Source organism: Musa acuminata, chromosome BXJ1-1 (assembly GCF_036884655.1).
Source record: "Musa acuminata AAA Group cultivar baxijiao chromosome BXJ1-1, Cavendish_Baxijiao_AAA, whole genome shotgun sequence".
NCBI lineage: Eukaryota > Viridiplantae > Streptophyta > Magnoliopsida > Zingiberales > Musaceae > Musa > Musa acuminata.
The window spans coordinates 10,067,228-10,088,085 of NC_088327.1; the positions used below are offsets into that span (position 1 = coordinate 10,067,228).

The 20,858-nt window shown below is 36.6% G+C and overlaps 1 protein-coding gene across 1 annotated transcript; it reads left to right on the plus strand.

Annotated features, from left to right (window-relative positions):
* Nucleotides 1-1,970: 1,970 nt before the first annotated feature.
* On the plus strand, nucleotides 1,971-19,403 carry LOC103993268 (uncharacterized). Its single transcript, XM_065180630.1, has 19 exons — nucleotides 1,971-3,550; nucleotides 4,792-5,103; nucleotides 5,188-5,439; nucleotides 5,553-5,670; nucleotides 5,759-5,901; nucleotides 5,987-6,620; nucleotides 8,397-8,461; nucleotides 8,570-8,671; nucleotides 8,801-8,943; nucleotides 12,009-12,064; nucleotides 12,695-13,353; nucleotides 13,470-13,660; nucleotides 13,784-14,087; nucleotides 14,923-15,210; nucleotides 15,299-15,408; nucleotides 17,224-17,530; nucleotides 18,230-18,628; nucleotides 18,727-18,967; nucleotides 19,044-19,403. The coding sequence occupies exons 1-19, from the start codon at nucleotides 2,045-2,047 to the stop codon at nucleotides 19,067-19,069; spliced, it is 5,856 nt and encodes a 1,951-aa protein (XP_065036702.1). The 5' UTR covers nucleotides 1,971-2,044; the 3' UTR covers nucleotides 19,070-19,403.
* Nucleotides 19,404-20,858: the final 1,455 nt, after the last annotated feature.

A 20,858-nucleotide genomic window follows, 5' to 3' on the forward strand; every position in this document is an offset into this window, starting at 1 on the left:
TTTTGAATTATAGTGTCATGATTGAGTTGTTTATGGTGTAATGCCTTAAACTTAATGACAGTTATGGTGTTTTTAGTGCAATGCTTTAAACCTAATGGTGTTTACTGGGTTTGAGAGATTGATAAATATATTATTTTTAGAATAAAAATAAGTTGGTTAAAATCACCAATGGTTTCATTGTGTGATTGTCGAATGTCTTCTCAACTTTCTCTTCCCTTTGCTTCTTAACACTCACTCCTTTATCTTATTCTCCTTGTTTAAAAACACACATATTATGCTTTCTCTTTCGTCCTTGCTTGTTCTGCTTCCTCGCAGCATTGCTTCTTGACATTACGAGGAAGATTTTTATTAGACATTTGGTTGAGCCATGATGCCTAATGGATTTGGATTTGAGTTTTGGATGATAAAGAAAAATGTATAAAATGTTTGTGCTGGGTTGCTACGATGAGAATAATGTAATAGACTTGTAAGGTTAGTAGGAAAGACAGATAAATGATGTCATTTATGAACAATTGGATTTGAGGGTTGGATAATAAAAAAAATAGTATGTACTAAAGGTTCAACTTACCGTTGATTTGTGGTGTGCTGTTGTTGAGCTTATGAGTTATAATTGTTAGTATGCTGATTAGTGTTTTATAAAAGGTATTCGATCATTCACCTAGGTGTTCGAGTGAGATGAATCAACTAAGATAATCGACTCATCTTTGGTTGTCAGTGCTATATTCGTCGTTGATATATAATTTTGACACTTCCACCATCATCAACGGATAGATCTAAAGGTCCTATTGCTTTAGCTTTCGTGCGTAGTTCCTTCTGTTATTGTTGCTTTTATGTGTAGCTCCTTATATCACCAAAGGAGTTATTGTTGCTTTTATGTGTAGCTCCTTCTATCACCAAAGGATAAAACCTAGCTTCCTTGACCTGTGACATCATTGTTCGTAGCTTCCTTCATTGTTCTTATCGTTGTCCATCGTTTTCTCCGTCGCTACTATCGTCGTCTAAAGATTCCTTCGGCATCGTTTCCCTCTTCTTCTTCACGTTCCAATATCAATAATTTTTTTCTTTTTACTATTATGATTATTATTAAAAGTAGATTGTTAATCTTTAATTGATATTAAAATTATTATAAGTCTTAACTACTAAAATCGTATATTAATCTTTAGAACTATTATTATATTTAGTAACCTTATTAGTACTCCTTAGGCTGCCCTCCGTTATTTCTATTTCTTATTATATTTTAACTTTCTTATTTCTTCTCTATATTTTTTTCTCTAATAAATTATATATATATATATATATAAATATAAAACACCTAATAAGTATATTATTGTCAATTTTAGCTAAGCATCTTGATTAATAATTTGGATCAATGAAGTTGATAGAATATATTATTATTATTATTTTATAAAATAAAAGAAATTTAAAATGATATAATTATACTAAGAAAAGATATGAATATCATAATTACTACTAATTACTATTGATAGTATGAGAAAAGGATAAAAAATATTTTAATAGAATCTACAAATAAAAATTTAAATACTTTTAGTTTGACTAAGAATATATTAGTATTGTTACCACTTTAAACGCAAATTTTGTGATTTTTTAATGAGATTTTTCTTCCTAAATTTTGTTCCTTAAGGCATTCATTTTTATGCCTAAATGTGATGTAATTACTCTTGCACTATAAAACAATTTACTAGACTTAACAAGCATATTAAACACCTAATAAATTTCACCCAAAAATATAGTAAATCTATTTAAGTTTTTGTTTCAGTTTATGATTTTCACTTTTGTAACAATAATAATATTCACATTTTGATGGATCAACAAAAAGGAAATGCTAATTGGGTCCATAAATTTGTATCCGGTCGGTCCGTTTTCTCGAATTCGATTCGAAAGCTTTGTGACTCGACCGGACCGGTGAGATTTGGTTGTGAAGTTTGTATCGAGACCGACCGGTGGATCTATGCAACATTCCTTCGAGGCCAAGATATATCTAAAAGAAACGGCGACTCGCGCAGAACCGGAAGATGACACCGTGATGACAACGTCGCCGACGCCGCTCGACCTCGACTCCCTTCTCCGATCCCACGGCGGCGACCTCTTCTCCTCCTCCAGCGACGACGAAGACGATGGCGGCGGCGGCGACGCGGAGCTCCCCCCCGCCGTCCGCCGTCGCACCGTGGAGGAGATCCTTAATGACTCCGACTCCGACTCCGACTCCGACTCCGACTCAGACTCGGACTCTTCCTCCTTCCATCTCGCCAAGACGCCGGTTCTCGTCTCCAAAGCCCTGACCCTAACGCCCGAGCAAAAGCCCACGGAGGAAGCAGGCGTCGCGGAAGAAGTCGCGAGAAGGGTTCAAGAATCGGTTTCCGAAATCGCGGAAGAACCCTCGACCTCCTTCGATTGGAGACGGAGATCTCGCGAGCTCTCCGCTTCCGTCTCCCTCTCTTCCTTGGGGTTATGGAATGCTACTTCTTCTTCGTCGTCGTCTTCGTCTCGCCCGCTGCCATCTTTTTTTGGCGGCGTCAGGCCTAACCCTAAGCCAGGTGCTGCACTCGCGGCCGCGGCCGCTGCCTCCCGCGCCGTCCCGACGCCTCATGCTGTGGCCATCAAGAATAGTAGAGCCAGCATCGGCTCTGTCTGGAAAGATCTGGAGGAATCAGGAGGGGATGCGGTGGGGAGTGCCGGTTCCGAAGGATTGGATGGGTCAGAGCGTTCAGAAGTTACCGTCGTAAGTGAGAACTTGGAACCTGGAGGGGTTGAAGGGGATGATGAAGTCTTGCGGTCTTCAGTTGAAGCATCTGAGGATGTCTATGGGGATGATGAAGTATCGGAAGCGGGCCATGGTTCTGTCTCAGCTAATGAGATCGTGACTCCTGGGAAATTGGAAGAAGATGCCATGGATCTGGTGGAGACCGGTCAGGAACTGTCTGTTCATGTTATTCCTGATGTGAATGCGCCTATGGTGGATGATGATTTGCTATTCACTGACGATGATGTTGTCCATGAAAACACGGTTGACACTAATAAAGAAGCGGAACCGGAAATGCCAGAAATGGAGAGAGAGGACACTGGCGAGGAGAATTCTCCTGATGAAGTAAGATCTACAAGAGAAGAAACCCAGGTTGTAAGCGATATAGATAGACTAATTGAGGAGAGATTAGTGCAGTTGGAGAACAGTAAGAAGGCTGAGAAGAAAGCGGAGAAAAAACTTCGAGCTTCTATGAAGCCTCTGGAATGGGCTGAGGAGCTGGAGAAGAGGCATGCATCCTCTGGCCTGCACTGGGAGGAAGGGGTGGCTGCACAGCCGATGAGGTTGGAGGGAATCCGAAGGGGACCACCTGCTGTTGGTTACTTGCAGATAGATATCGACAATGCGATAACTCGTGCCATTTCTTCACAATCATTCAAGCGTGACCATGGCTCCCCACAAGTGGTGGCTGTTCATATGAATTATATAGCTGTGGGCATGTCTAAAGGAGCTGTTATTGTTCTTACCAGCAAATATTCTACTCATCTTGTTGACAATATGGATTCCAAGGTTGGTTTGGGACTACTCGCTTGTTTGTTTTAATTATTTATAAGCCTGTACCCATTTGATTGAAATCATTTTCATCAAGTATCTGTGTTGTCATCATTTGGTTTCATGACATGATATTGGAATTCATTCTCTTAATGTATAGTACTACATTCTGGATGGAACTTGGAAGCATGTTTTATTTAATTTCGGTTCATCTAGTTCCCCAGTTATGTTGTTGGCAGTGATTAAGTTGCCTGTAGGTAAAAAATGACAGGAAGTTGTGATCCTTCTATTTCATATAGGCATTTAACAGACATTAGCATGGAACGGTGCACTGTAGTTTTGAGAGCCACGAACTTTGCTTTCGGTAAAGGAGTTATTAGGCATGAATTGGACATGTTAAGGTTGATCCATTTCGATCTGGTTGTTCGAGTGTTTTAGTGACTGAACCTCTTTACTGTCAGATATAAGGCCACATACATTTACCATATATAGATCCTGCATTTATGGAACCTCCGAACCGAATCATCCTTTTTCATGGGCATGAACTTTGAATACATAACCCATGAACTTGTTTATTCAACTGACTGAAAAATAGATTGAATCGAGTTGAACCAGGTGAATTATGATTGCATTGACTGGTTACGAAATCCCTGCTTTGCAAGCATGGCTTGCCTATCAAAAGACTCTTATGGACTGTGTGTTGTGTTATCAAAATCGTGGCAATCGTTTAATCTGATCTTTTGGGTCTAGTACGTTAATTCTAATTTCTGCAACTAGTTAAATATATTGATACCAGAATTTATTTAATTTAAAAGAATTTAACATCATTTTTGTTCTGAAATATGTCTTCAGGAGGGAAGGAGATTAGGTCGAAAGATTCATGAAGTTGTATGAAATTCTTTGTTTTAGTGTGAGATACAAAATGTAACCTGAGATTAAGATGATGAATAAGCTTTTAAAACTTTTCTCAGGATATGGACTTGTATAATATGTTATAAACTTTTAAAATATATATTTTGAATTGTAAGGCATTCATGTTATTTTAAAGTGTTCCAATTGACGATCAGTGGAAAGAAAACAGTGTCTTGAAAAATTAGAAGGTACTTTTTGTAGATTTAGGGTATTACTTCTTTTGAATGGTGTCTTTTTCTGCATAGACTTTCTTGTTTCTTCTATTGTTTGTGGTTCAACTGAGTATGTGCAAAATATAAGTGGGTGCTTCTGTCAGATGAAAGTACTAAAGCATGCTTAATTTTCAGATGCTAACTTTTGGTTCCCATGGTGAGAAATCTCAAACACCTGCAACGTCGATGTGCTTCAACCAGCAAGGTGATCTGCTTTTAGTAGGATATGGCGATGGTCATTTAACAGTTTGGGATGTGCAGAAAGCAATAGCAGCAAAAGTAATCACTGGAGAACATGCTTCACCAGTCGTCCATACATTGTTTTTGGGTCAAGATCCGCAAACCACTCGCCAGTTTAAAGCTGTTACTGGTGATTGCAAGGGGCTTGTTTTATTACACACAGTTTCAGTTGTTCCTTTGCTCAACCGTTTCTCTATCAAGACACAGGTAAATTAAAAACAATCCTGATCTTTGTTCAGTATTGAGATTGATCATAATTTGATCACACAATCAACTTTGTCTTGTCAACAGTGTCTTCTTGATGGCCAAAAGACCGGCACTGTATTATGTGCTTGTCCTCTTTTAATGGATGATTTCCATGGATTTGTCAATCCATCTACTCAAGGGTACTCGGCAATGTCCTCCAATGGCCTTGGCAGCATGGTGGGAGGTGTTGTTGGAGGTGTAGTTGGAGGGGAGGCTGGATGGAAGCTCTTCAATGAAGGTTCTTCTTTGGTGGAAGAAGGTGTGGTCATATTTGTCACCCATCAAAATGCTTTGGTGGTATGGAATCTTCAGATAGATGTGGTCAAATGCTAGTGTTAGTCTTGCAGTTCAGATTGAGTTAAGTATGAATTCTGATGCTTGGTCTGGGTCGTGTTGCTGATTATTTTCAGGTAAGATTGAGTCCCAATGTAGAAGTATTTAATAAATTTCCTAGACCAGATGGTGTGCGCGAAGGGTCTATGCCCTATGCTGCATGGAAATGGACATCGGTTCATGACTCATCACCGGGTGAGGTTCTAAGGTTCTCTGAACAAATTTGCACTTATTTATGTACAAAGCAGTAATGTTCTTCTGACAGCCACATTACAACCTGCAGATTCATCTGATAAAGTTTCGTGGCTTGCAATCGCATGGGACCGAAGGGTCCAAGTGGCCAAGTTGGTTAAATCAGAGATGAAAAAGCACAAGGAGTGGAGTCTTGACAGCGCTGCTGTAGGTGTTGCATGGTTGGATGATCAGGTATCTAAAAGGTCTAACTCCAGCCTTGCTTCCCTTTTGATTTACATCCTCTTTTATATAAAGCATGCAATTTTATTTTCTGCAGATGTTAGTGGTTGTTACCCTGAGGGGACATCTTTGCTTGTTCTCCAAAGATGGAAATGAGCTTCACCGAACTAGCTTCATTGTAAGCGGTTTGGGAATTGATGATGTGATTACTTATAATACATATTTTTCTAACACTTTTGGGAATCCAGAGAAGGCATTTCACAATTCAATAGCAGTAAGAGGAGCCACAGTATATATACTAGGGCCAATGCATCTTATAGTTTCTCGTCTTCTTCCCTGGCGGGAGAGGATTCAAGTATTACAAAGGGCAGGTGATTGGATGGGTGCACTTGATATGTCAATGAGGCTTTATGATGGCAATGCCCATGGTGTAATTGATCTCCCAAGGACAGTGGATGCCATAAGGGAGGTCATAATGCCATTTCTTGTAGAGCTGATATTATCATATGTGGATGAGGTTTTCTCATATATTTCAGTTGCGTTTTGCAACCAAATTGAAAAAGTGGATCTAGTGGAAGGAATGAAGTCTGCAGACAGTACCGTGCTTGCCGAAATAGAGGGTCAATATGCCCGTGTCGGGGGTGTGGCTGTGGAATTTTGTGTGCACATAAAAAGGACTGACATCTTGTTTGACACAATCTTCTCCAAATTTGTTGCTGTTGAACATGGAGGTACTTTCTGTCCTAATGAAGTATGTGCAACTGATGCCAGTGGCTATAGTATTCATGTTTCATTATTTTGTGTTAAAATGTAACTGTTTCAATGGTTCTTAATTGATTATATATGCCTGGAATACTTTTAGAACTTTGTGATAATCTAGATTTTAAAATTTTGGGCAGTTTATCCTTTGGGCTCATGGAAGAAGTAGCTGATATTTATTAGATTTAATGGCATCACTAAGATGGATGAACTTCCAAGTCCTGAATGTTCCTTACTTGTAGGGTTGATATTGCTATTGATGAAGTACACAACGGCCAACGGCATTGTTTGTGCCATAGGGGCCCACAAGATATTGTCCACTTTAGGCTATGACCTGCACAGTTTTATCCTTTAGAATCTATCTGTTCCATGACGTGCCTTGAGAAGAAGAGCTTAGTCTCTTATGAGGCCTATGGCTCTCTAAGTTTTAACATCACATTTTGGGATGGATCCCATACAAAACTGAATAGGCTATAGTTCAGTTGATGCTATCTTGTGGGCCCCTTGGCCTGGCAAAGATGTGCTTCATCAACTTTCTCAACATTATGGTGCTTTTTGCAGTGTTATATTCATCTTTGTGTCTTAAGAGCCTGTATATAGGTTTGTTTGGGCTCATGGATGGGCACATAATCAGTATTCATTTATTCTAATGGTATGAGCATAAAATTAATAAAAAATCTTTATCATTCTTAAGGTTGGTTCTTTATCAATATTTTAATATGTTGTTCTGATCTGTTGGTGTTAATTACTGCTTGCAGTTATCTAGGATGTTGCTATTTATGTGATTCATTTATGTTATTGTGCATACCTTCTATTATGCTGATTGTAACAAGGCTCTTTAGAAGCAAATGGGTTCTAGAAAATCACTAGTTAAGGTACTTGTTTTTGATTTGGAGATTTCTTCCCAGTTGATAACATTAGATCAACATAGTGTTGACATCATCATATTTGAAATCACTAATTTGTCAACCAAGATAGTGATTTTGCAGATAGAAATTATACATTGGTAAATAACACATGATCAGAAATATACAAGTTTGAATGTGGAATAAGAGGAGAAATGCAATATGTACCTTACTGTTTGATTTGTGGTTCTTCTAAGTACTTGTCATGCTGGAAGTGGCCATCTGAGAAATTCTATGATTTTGGAGGGATACATTTGTCCTATGATGAAATCCTGTGGAAGTCATTATCCACTAAAAAAAATCTTCATGTCGTTGGCCTTGAAAGGAAATATATTATTAAGCTGTTATGTGTCTAATAGGTCAAAGACATCAATCATTTGTTCTTTGGGATGCAAGGACTCGCCAGAGGTGTGGTCTTCATTGTATCAAATGCAAATTTTAGGACTAAGTTGGAGTTAGTGTTAATAGTCTAATGACATCCTATATAATACGCATCTGCCATTTTCACTTGTCAGGTATCATGATTGTTTGGTTCTTTGGTGCACCATGTGCATGTGCTCAGTTCTTACTAAGTCTAGGTCGATATGTGTCTAAACTTGTAATTTTGTTAATTTTGTATCCTCATGTCGTGCCTTGTTCGTCTACATATATTTACAAATTTGTTTGGAGTAAATAAATCATATGACCTGAATGAGATGACATTCTGTTGAAGTTTTGGACAACTTTTTCATTGAAAGAGTCAGTTTTTAGTTAAAATGCCAGCATTTAAGATCGATATTTTCAACATTAAGATACCATTGTCTAGTGTTTGATCCAGTTAACCTTATTTTCCTTCTGTGACAGGCACATTTTTGGAAATTTTAGAGCCATACATTCTAAAAGATGTGCTTGGGTCTTTACCTCCAGAGGTATTTCTGACTGTGTATCCTCTTTTCTGAGTACTGATTACTTTCATATTCCATAACTATTATAAATAGAAACTTTATACTGAAGATAATTTTCTCAAAAACTTGCAGATTATGCAAGCCTTGGTAGAGCATTATAGTAGCAGAGGATGGCTGCAACGAGTTGAACAATGTGTTCTTCACATGGATATTTCCTCTTTGGATTTTAATCAAGTAACTTAATTTGAGAAATTTAATGAGTCATTTATCTTGAAATTTGTAGTTCTTCACTGAGAAATGTTTTTCTTATTTTTCAGTTATTTTGATTTTGAACTGGAGGTCAATGCCCTATTGTTCATGCAGGTAGTTCGGTTATGCCGTGAACATGGTCTGTATGGCGCACTGATATATCTTTTCAATCGAGGTCTAGATGACTACAAGACACCATTAGAAGAACTTTTAGTTGTTGTACAAGATACTTCAAGAGGAGATGCTGCATCTGTCGGGTACATTCTGCTGTTGCCTGGACAAAATTTTCCCGAGCCCTATAAATTTCATTTGTTTGATTTCTCTCTGCTATGTTTTTTAGTATGGTCTCAGAATTGAGGACTGGAATTGAATTAAGATTGGAGTAATAAAATTTGCTGTTAGTTGACTTACATTTAGTCATGGAAATAACCTCCTGCTCTCGTTGACTCTCCCAATGAACAGAGCCTTGTGCAATGGGCTGGATTTTTCTGTTAGAAACCTCCAATAGGGTTAAGATCTTCCAGATCAGATGGTACTGGTTGTGGTTTTGGATCTTTTAGAAATAATTGTATATATATGAAAACTGGTCATAACAGTTAGAAATTAGACAAGTCAGTAAAAATATCTCTTCTCATTTTTCGTCCTCTCCTTTTCTAATTTTTTTACTCCATTTCTACTTTTTTCTCTTTTGGCTCACTGTCAGCTGGTCCTAGGTGACCTTTTTGTTCTCTCAAATTCTTCTCGCTCTCCTCCATGAGATGCCTATGTTCAATCTTCGCTAGTATCAGAATGAGGATGTGAGTGACATTCTGAACCCAAAAATCGTGTTGTACAAGACCCTGAAATGAAGTACTAGAAAGTGTTCTTTGAAATTAATTAATGACTGTGTACTATCTCAAGCTATAACACACAGTCAATGTAGTCCTGCTATTGTTATCACAATCTCCTCATTTAAACACTTGACATTCTCGGTAGATCCATATATGTAACACACATCACTCAGAGTCCTGTATATGATGTGGGCTCCTGAGGCAACATCGTCTACTTTGTCATCATCATTGTCTACCATATTTTCTTTCACTGAACTAGAAATCTGTTCCTATGCAAAATTGGGTCCCAGTTGATGGCACATTGGGATTGGTTGCTTGAATATCATGTCTATCACAGCATGAACCTGAAAACTATGGGTGATCCCCAATGAAGGTGTCACGTCTTGGCCCAATAGGATAACTAATCCACTTAGTTGATGAGCCTGGACTAAAAATTCTAAAATCCAAGTTAATAGTAGTCACTTAGTTTTTTTTGAACTCTTATTAACCTATTCTTCTCCCACTTTTGATATGGACTAAAATGAGTGTTATGATCTTATCCACTTCAGGGTTTGACTTCCTTATCAAGACTTAAATATAACCTCGAGTCAAACGTTAGCATGTGACACGAGAGGTCTGACTTTAAATTTTAATGTGCTTTCAACTTTGTCCATGGGTAATCCTTTTCTGCTCAAGCTTCTCATAATGCCTAATGCTAGATTGTTTATGATATTATTTGTCGTGACCTGGCCCGATAGGATAACTGAACCATTGACTTGATGAGTCTGGACCTAAGCCCTTATAAGCCAATTCAAGTCTTCTCCCATTTTTTGATGATAGACTAAACTGGGGGTATTATAAAAGGTGGTTATTGACTCGTATACTGTCTCAAGCCATATCCCACATTCAGTCTGGGACTATTATAGGATATCACAACAAGGGAGGCTTGGTGTACAGAAAGTCTTGTTCATGACTTCTTACGATTGAATATCATTCCTGTTGATTATGTTGTAACTTTCAGTACATCGTTTCTGAAGTTGGTCTGAGAATGTGGCTGTTCGCCTGTGCATCTCTTTGGTTATGCATATTAGAATACATTGCTAAGTCATGTGGTGACTGGAAAAATCATTCTTCTGTACAAGCTTTCTTGCCGGGGCCTAGTATTTGACTTACATGGATTGGGGTATTTATTATTCCCTCGTGAATTGAGTTCAGCATGGAACCACCCAGATACTCGATGCAAGTTACACGAATGTTCTACATTGGACACTAAAGTGCAATTGGCACCATCTCTTAATTGCTGGATTTTTTTAATCCTGAAACATAACTTTTTGAGGGTTCTATTTTCAACTCTAAGCCCCTACATACGATGTTTACAAATAAGTCCTTTGAATAATTTATTGAACCCTTCAAATAGCATATGATCATTGTTAGATGAACCAATGGATACTTATCTATAGATCAACACTTTTTTTTGCTGTTTTTTAATTCTTAAAGCCTTTGTTTTAATTATTAATCCATGAATTATTAAGTGTTCTTTAGATGCCTTATATATTTGATGGAATTCCGTGCTTCTTCTCTTTTTTTCATGTTTTTACTTGTTGCATATGATTAATTTCTCAATTAATTTCATGGTTTTCATCATTGCCCAAACCAATGGAGGACTAAATTCTTATATTTCTTATATTCATAAGATATTTTTCTTTTCATATATAATTCGTTTTTATAATCTGTCCATAAGTTTAATTGATTTGCAAATCTGTAAATAAAAAACAAGTAAATTTCTTTTTCTTTCACTGATTAGTAAAAAAGTTCAAGAACATCCAAGTGGATTATTTTATTTTCAAATTGTGGAATAAATTTCTATATGAGCCTTTGGTTTAACCATTGAATAAATAGGCAGAGGATCTTATTTCAAGAGCCAACAGCTAAAATTTTATCTTGAATTATTGTGCTTACTAATCCATCAAAAAATTAAATATTTTCTTTTGTATCTAAAACTCTTTACTTGTATCCTTTTTTAAATTATAGGTTATAAGTACACCTGCATTACGTGTATAAAATGATCTGGTTATTTTTTAGATGTCTTAACGTCATTAATTTCTCAGTTAAATTTAGTGGTTTTCATTATTGCTGGAGCAAATGGAGATTTAAAACATTATATCTATTCATGCCCATTATTTTTACTAATCTTGAGTTATTTTGCTTACTAATCCATTAAATATTTGTTTTTATTTAAAATTCAATATTATATCTTATTTTTAAATTATAGTTTATTAAATTCATGCCCATTATTTGTGAAATACGATCTGGTTATTCTGTAGATGTTTTAGCCTTTATATTTATTTGCTTGATTGCAAGGGTAGTTGAAGTTGATGTTTCATTTAATATATCTGATTGATGTGATTATTAACTATGTTATATCGCTTTTTTATGAATTATACTGATTTCTGTTTTAGTTGGTTTATTAATTTTTATTTCTAACTACAGCTTATTATGATTCATGTAAGCAGGTACAGGATGCTTGTTTATCTTAAGTATTGCTTTCAAGGTTTAGCGTTTCCTCCTGGTATGTTTTTTGTTCATTCTATGACATGATATAAGGCAAAAGTGATGTTAATGAAAATTTGACTTTTAACCACTCTAATGTGTTGGACAAGAGGGGAAGCTTGGTGTTACATATTAGTGAGAGCCTCATGTACTGGGCTGCCTTTTGTTTTTTGTGATATGCTGTGTGGCACGTAGCGGAACATGGACACTTTTTAATTTACTGTTTGCTGGGAGAAAGTATGGGATGTTGTGGCATGATCTGCTGATCAACACATTACAACTACCATAATGATCTTGTGTGTTCAGACGCTCAAGTGCTGCTTAGTTGAATCCTACTTTTCCATAAAAAAATCAAATTTAATTAAAAGATTTTGCAGCGTTGTTCTTGATTTATAACCCAGATAAATGCTGTAATCTCCTCTGGAATCTCTTCCAATGGCACGTGTTACATCACTTCTTTCAATTTTCACCATGATTTGTTAGTCCCATTCTTTAGTGATGTTATCACAGTATCTAATTGGCTTTTTTGTCATATTCTTGTTTGGTCCTTTGCAGCTTCATCTTGCTTCTCTTTTTTCTTCCTATTTGTGAAAATAACCATTTTTTGGTACCTTTTATTTTGTATTTAAAGAAGAAATTTTGGTTACAGGTCATGGTACTCTTCCATCTTCAAGATTGCAATCAGTTAGAGTAGAATTATTGCAGTTTTTGCTAGAGGATTCTAAAAATTCGAACTCTGAAGTCTTAAAAAGTTTCAAGGCATCCTGTGGTCTTTGCCCAAATCTGTGCTATCTCCTTTGGTTGGACACTGAATCTACTCTAGAAGTCCTGCAATGTGCTTTTGCGGAAGAGGGGCATAAACAGATGGATGAGTCTGTACAATGTAAAAGTGAATCCAATGTTGAACATGAAAAAGAAGATGATTTTCAGAGCTTGGAAAATCAGGATGCAATTGTACAGAACATTGTGGACAAACTTATAAATATTCTTGATTTGGAATCAGAGGTGATAAAATCATTTGTGATGGAGCACAGTGTGGATGTATGGCCATCGAAGAAGGATTTATCTCAATTGCTTCAGTTCATCGCATTTCTTGTTTCCTATAAGCAAGCTACTATTTCTGGGAGGGTGCTAAAGCATATTCTTCAATATTTGACCTCACACGATCTGGCATCATATGACCCAAATAATGAAGCTGAAGCTTCTCAAAGAGAGAAACAAGTGCTCACTCTTCTGAAAATTGTTCCTCAGGCAGATTGGAACCCTGATGATCTCATTTGTCTTTGCGTGGATGCCCATTTTTATCAGGTAGTTTGTATGCTCTAACTATTAATATTTACACTTTTTTCATTTACATGTTTTTTCATCCAGTACCACAAATATTCTGGATATTTTCATTGACATGTTTCATCTTCATTCAATAGGCTTGTGGTTTGATACATGAGATCAGAGGCCAATATATTGATGCTTTAGATAGTTACATGAAGGATCTGGATGAACCTATCCATGCCTTTGCTTTCATCAACAAGATTCTGTTGCAGTTGAAAAATAATGAAGCTTCTTGTTTTGAGACAGCGGTAATTTTGCGAATTCCAGAATTAGTCAAGCTAAGCAGGTAAAGCTGCAGGTAACACTAAATGGTGTTGATTATTCAAGAAACAATAGTGCATATGTTGAATCTCATCCCTTTCCATTTTGCACTTGTTGCTTATGTTCTGAAACATTGTTCTGGTGGCAGGGAATGCACCTTTTTCTTGGTTATTGACCAATTTAGTAGCCAGTGTCAGCATATCCTATCAGAACTTCGATCTCATCCGCAAAGCCTATTCCTTTTCTTAAAAACTACCATTGATGTTCACTTGTCAGGAAATCTCAGCTTTCCTGTGCTTGAGACTGTTCAAGGCTCAAATGGTTCGTTTGGGAAAATCAGAGATACACCAAATGATCTTGAAGAATATGCCAAAAGACTATCAAGTTTTCCCAAGCTTTTGCATCATAACCCGATCCATGTAACTGATGAGTTGACAGAGTTGTACTTAGTGGTAAGATTTTAAATTGTCAAATAAGCTTGATAAAGCTGCAAGGAACATGTGAAATTCTTCCTTAGACATGCATTGCATGTTTGTCATTGATAAGTATTCTTACTCTTTTATTTGTTACAACTCATTTATATTATTAATTTTACTAATTTCTGGCTTGCGTTTTATTTGATATCTATACCTACAAACCGGGGTATGAATAATATACTCACTCGATTTCCTTTTTCTGGAGGGGAAAACCTTGGATGTGTGATTTTGTCATCATAGCATCTAGTTAGCTAGCTACATGGTTTGTCCAGTTTGTGGTCAACAGTGTGTCTAACAGCTAGAATACTTGAATGTTGGTTGGTGCAAGTCCAGTTTGTGGCATGACATGGTTTGTGGTCAACTAGTTTTTGGCTACTCAAAGCTGATATTATCTTAATTTAAGTTTAGTTAAAATCTTAGTGTAATTCTTATGATCTGTTATATAAATGCTCAAAAACCCTTGAAATATTACATGTTTCTTTATTTTATACCATCTGCATTTCCTCTTTGATGGATTCAGCAGTGTTATAAGTTGATCTGTAACAATTTAATTGTTATTGTAACTTGTAAGTGTCAAGCAATTTGATAGTTAACACACAATTTCCCCTACATAGGAATCAATTTTTAAAGAAATTATTTTCAGGCAATTATATCCTTAGTTTCATCTCTTTGGTTCTTTTTAGTGTTCTGTGGTAATTTTCTTTTTCTCGTGCATGCTTGTCTTTACTTGTGTTTGTCTTCATCTTGTATTGTTCTAATCATCAATAATCAAGTCCCATTCTTATCATCTTATTCTATTTCCTTCATGTAGCTTTTGTGCCAGTTTGAACGCAGCTCAGTCTTGAAGTTCTTAGAGACTTTTGATAATTATAGACTGGAGCAGTGTCTACGTATTTGTCAAGAACATGGTGTTACAGATGCTGCTGCATTTTTGCTAGAAAGAGTTGGTGATGTTAGTAGTGCTCTAATACTTATGTTGACTGGGCTGAAGGAAAAGATCGAATTGCTTGTCGATGCTGTGGAAAGAATACATCCTCAGATGGTGTCAAGTAATTCGTTTGGGTTGGAGCAGCTTGAAGACATTTTAAAACTTAAAGAGGTTTATAAACCAATAATTTTGTTTATGGAACTACAGTTTTCTTCCTAATAATTGACACTGTTGTTTCTTAATTTGTTGCTCTGTTCAGGTTGTTTCTGTCCATGATGTATTGCATGCCTCCATTAGCTTATGCGAAAGAAATACTCGACGTTTAGACCCAGTGGAGTCTGAATCACTTTGGTTTCGGTTGCTTGACTTGTAAGACATGATCAATCTGAGATCTTATCAAATTATACACTACATTTAATTAATAGTAGTATTTTTATTTTAATAAATCATGATATATTGCAATATTAAGCACATCATCTTTTTTAATGTGATATCTTGGCATGCATAGTGTTCTTTGAATACTTCTCTGATTTTTTTAATACTTTGCAATTTGCATAAGTTTTCTTTTATTGTTTTATTATAATAACATCAAATATTCTATCTTTTCCTTTGTTTCATAGATAGCTTGTTATTGCCTGCAAAACTTATTATTGCAGATTAAGCTTTCTAAGTGCTTTAACAAGTATGAGAAAATATATGATATGACAGCGTTTGAATCAGCAAAAGTCTTGAGGAATTCATATGAGCACTTTAAACTTATTTAATAATTATGATTGACCATAAAAAATTAAGATGCCAGAATCTGTTTGTTAAGCAATGCAACAACTATTCAACTATGTAAACAACTCAGACTAACAGCGAGTAACTGAATATGCTGGAAACATATTAGAGTTAGTGGAAATTTACAACTAATTCCAATTGAACTAACCAGATATATTACCTGAAAGGACTCTAGGATGAATTATGGTACAAGACTAATAGAGCTTTCTATCTATATAAATCTGAATTCACTTTGGTTCTATATTAATGTATTAATAAGCAATAAGATTCCAACTATTTGGGATCGATTGCATGCGTCTTTTCCAGCTATTTAACTCTATTGGTAAATATAATTTCAAAGTGAGCTACTGTTGGACATTATGATGTGCCACATACAACAGTGTTTGTCCAGGCTTATTGGTCTGTCATTGGTTCCCTGTGTTGCCTAATTGTTAATTTTTTGCTGATTTCTCATTGATGCCTTTTTTTCGTTAAGAAATGAGAAAGGAACTTCTGTAATAACTCAATCAACAATCTAGTATATTGATGTAGTAGTCTCATGTCTCTCAAGTTTGGTTAATATCTGCAGTTGTTTTTACCTTACCTTTAATGATTATTTTGTCTATGAACCACACTCAGCTTTTTCCAGAACAATTGAAGTCATAACTCATGCTCTAGGCTGTACTCTGTTCCAGAATGGATGTTTGTCTCGTCAGTATAGGTTTGAACAGATAATGTCTTTGCTTACACAAGTTAGCTAAAGACAGGCAAAAGATCCTAACTATGCCCACCATTGAACAGTAGTCAACCAGACTCCAATTTTTTTTTTTTTAAAGGAGAGTTAATAAGGTTGGAAGTTTTGGCTGGTAGAGTTCTGCTGAGCTGTGTTGTGCCATTTCTGGCTATGCATCTTTTGGCCTATTTTCTTGGGTATACATTTCTTTTAGCATGTCCATTCAAAATTTATAAATTGATATAATAAGAACTTAAGTGAACCGAAATTTCTTGCTTGAATTCATTTGATAGGGATGATATACATGTGCAATCTAATCAAGATTTGAAGCACTGAACTGTTTACCATGCCACTTAATTTGAGGACAGAACTTGAGTTGCTAGTACAAAAACTTGTTCTGTCCCATCTTTGGATTAGTTACAAGCACCTAAATGTTCTATAACATAAAAGTTCGGAGTTCTATTTTGATATGAATGTCATGTATCTATTGATTATTCTGGTACCGTCGTTGTGTAACACTCCTATACGTACAACAGGATTACTTGAGTTCTATTGCAGCTCCTGCCCTCATAATATAATGTCGTCTGGCATGAAATTGTTGAAGAGTTTGAAGGACACAATCACACTTCTCTTTCTGTTAGTGACTCTAATATTGTTGTGCTACTAGCTGACTTTTTATTGTTTTGTTCCAGCTTCTCGGAGCCAATGAAGTGGTTATTTGCCAGCAAAGAAGTTTCTATGAAACAAAGTCATCAGAATGCTGAGCCAGCAAATGTGGTAGAAACTATGTCTAAAGTTTCACACAAGAAATGTGCTACTATTTTGAGAAAACTGTTCTCACAATTTGTTGGGGAGTTAATCGAGGGAATGGCTGAATATATTCCGCTTCCAGTAGTTATGGCCAAGCTTCTTTCTGACAATGGCAATCGAGAGTTTGGCGATTTTAAGTTGACGATACTGCGAATGCTTGGAACTTATGGCTATGAGAGAAGAATTCTGGTATGTCTATATGGAGGAACATACGTTACTTTCTTCTGAACTTATGTTAACATTACCACTATGGAGCTGGTGTTCTGCAGCATATTCAACTAAAATTCCCACGCCCTCTCATCAATTCTGGCATACCACCGATTGTTTCTTTTTAAAATCACTTTTGTGGCATGTTCATTATCTGCTATTTCGGCTAATACTTAGGCTTCCAACACATAAGCTCTTTGAAGATCCTTGTTACTAGTCAATATAAGTGCCATCAGATCTCTAGAATTGTTTCAAGTAAATTCTTATTTCCACCTCCTTGTGCCACAAATTAATGATCCATTAGTATGTCTCCCTTGGACATTGCCAAGACATCTTAAACAGTTCTTTGTTTCTCAACTGGAACTTGCCCATATTCTTTGTGGTCCATTGTAATATTTTTTGCACAAAAATCAGAGTGATGAAGAATCTTCTCTATTAATTACATTATAGCATTTATCTGGACTTTCTTAGATAATTGGGAGCACGAATCATCTGCTATTAAACTAGCTTATTTCTTCATGTTTTGTTCGGCTACTTTTAGCTCGTTATTTTGTCATTTTGTTTCATAGGAAATTCTTTTGTTCTTGTTACGTATTTATTTATGTTCTCTATTTTTTTGCTGTTGTTGCATTGTGAAATCATCTGTTACAAATTTTTTCATCCTATGTTTTTCTTTTTCAGGGCACGGCTAAATCACTAATTGAAGATGATACATTTTATAGCTTAAGCTTGCTAAGAAAAGGCGCCTCTCATGCCTATGCCCTTCAAGATTTCATTTGTTGCATTTGTGGTTGCTCACTTACCAAGGGATCTGCTTCTGGAATTAGAGTTTTCAGCTGTGGTCACTCAACCCATCTCCAATGTGAATTTGAGGAGAGCAGAAAAGATCCTTTAGTTGGATGCCCAGTTTGCCTACCCAAGAGAAATGCACATGCACAAAGTAAGTCATTTTTTGTGGAGAATAGCTTGATAAAAACCTCTACATCAAGCTCTCGACTATCAGAAGGCTTCCATAATACTCAACATATGCATGAATCAGATACCACCGAGAAGCCTTATGGCCTTCAGCAAATATCTCGGGTAGTGCTTCTGTGTGAAACTTTGTTAATAAACATGAAATCTTTTAACTTCATTTTGCGACCATTATTAGGTTTGCCTGTTGGACTTTGTTATTGCAGTTTGAGATTCTGAGTGATCTCCAGAAAACCGACAAGTACCTTGGAACGGATACCATTCCTCAATTAAGACTTGCCCCTCCAGCTATTTACCATGAAAAAATCCAGCAGAGACCTGGTTCTTTGATAGGAGAACCAAGTGACAGCTCACTCAAAAATGAAAAGCCATATAAACGATGGCAACTTAAGGAGCTAAAATCAAGGGGTTCGCTGAACATGTTCCCCTTGAAGTCGAACATATTTGGTAAGTCTCTTTTTTCTCTAATAACTTTGTTGCAGCAACTGCACACTTTTGTTAATGTTCTGTCGGCATTTTGCAGGTCATGAGAAAAATAAAGTGCGGTAGTATGTCATGGGTCTTCTCTCATGTTCGTACTCTGCCTCGGAACTAATCTATTGTGATCTTATGGTTTCTTTTGGTTTGGGTCCTTTTTTTCCCTCTTACGAAGCTCTCTGTGGGATTTTCTTGGATGCACAAATATGCAAGTTATGTACAGAATAGCTTCTTGTGGTTTATTATTTATCGGCAGAGGGTATAGTTAGTATTATTGATCTGCCTGTTGTATAAAATCGTGTACTTCAACACTCTCTGTAGGTCCTGCCGGGAGACATGGATGTATTCTTAGATGCCGTGGTTCCTTTCATGGAAATTACCTGCATATGATGTTTAAGCTCCAACATATCTGAAAAGGTTTCACGAAACTGTACTCACAGGCCGATGTGAAGAGGTTCGAAACTTTGTCGGGTGTTAACGTTACAATGGGTGCAACCTTGCTGGCACACAGTTGCATCGGTGGTCCTCTTCCTGAGAAATCTTCATGGCACAAAGCCCCCGCTGTGTCTCCCTCGTAAGCGATATGCCTGCCTTTTTTTTTCTTTGTTGTTGTATTGTCTAATGCCAGACTATATGGTCAGAAGTCGACTGTCACGCATTTCGTTACTTTGACTGGGGGCGCCATCACAAGTGACCTCTGAGATACTTGATTCTGTAAGTCGGTTAGTTATAAAAAATTAGAATAAAAAAAATACTGAAGTGAAAAAACAATCGTTTATTGATTATTTTTTGGCTTAATTTATAATTATTCTTTGTAGTTAGTTATCATTAATGTCTTGATCTTTACATTTTAAAAAGTTACATTGTCATCCTTATAATTGTGAAGTGAGATATCTAGATTAATTTATAGTAACGATGTTAGTTTTATCAACAAAAATATGAAAAAAATAATAATTTTAATGTTCAATGACACGACGTTAATAGCGATGGATGACGACGTTGTTGGCATCGATGTCGATGTAGTTACATGATTACCTCTGACGACGATAATATTCGCTCTCACCATAATGTCATCCACCTTCGCAAGAAGCACACCACTGATCTTATCATCGATCCAATTGCTCCAATGGTCTCTTGCAAGATGGACATCACCCTCTATGGTACGATGTCAAGCACTAACCAAAGCTCATCCATGTCGATATCGTGCGAGAAGCTATTGGAGCAAAAGGCAAGCGTGAACGAGTCGAGGGAGGTAGCGAAGCGCTTTTTGCATGTGGTGAAGAGTTTCGAGTGAGAGCGGATTGAGGTAGAGAAGGGAAGGAGGGGATGACTAGAGGCATCCTTAGCTACAATAGGATGAGAGAGGGATTTGAGGATTCCAAGGCGCTATTTCTAGAAGAATGGGAACGCAAAGGTGCGAGAGGATGAGCTGCAACCACCACCATCTACGTCGGCATAGGATGAGCGACGATAAGATTGACAATGTGTTTCTCGTGGAGGTGAATGGTGTTACGGTGAGAACAAACCTTATTGTCATCGAAGGCGACCAAATAATTGTGTTGCCATCGACGCTAGCGACATCGCCATCCATCACCATCTACATCGTCCACAATTAAATGTTAAAATTATCTTTTTATTTTTTATTTTTATATTTTTATATAAAATTGACATCGTTAATGTAAATAGATCTATATGTTTTACTTTCGTAGCTACATGGATACCAATATATTTTTTTAAAATATAAGAATCAAAACATTAAATGTATCTAATTATCGAGGATAATCTATAATTAACCCTTATTATCTTCCTTCAAGTGGACCTACACTTCGCCTGCAAAATTTCCTATATGAGACAGCATATT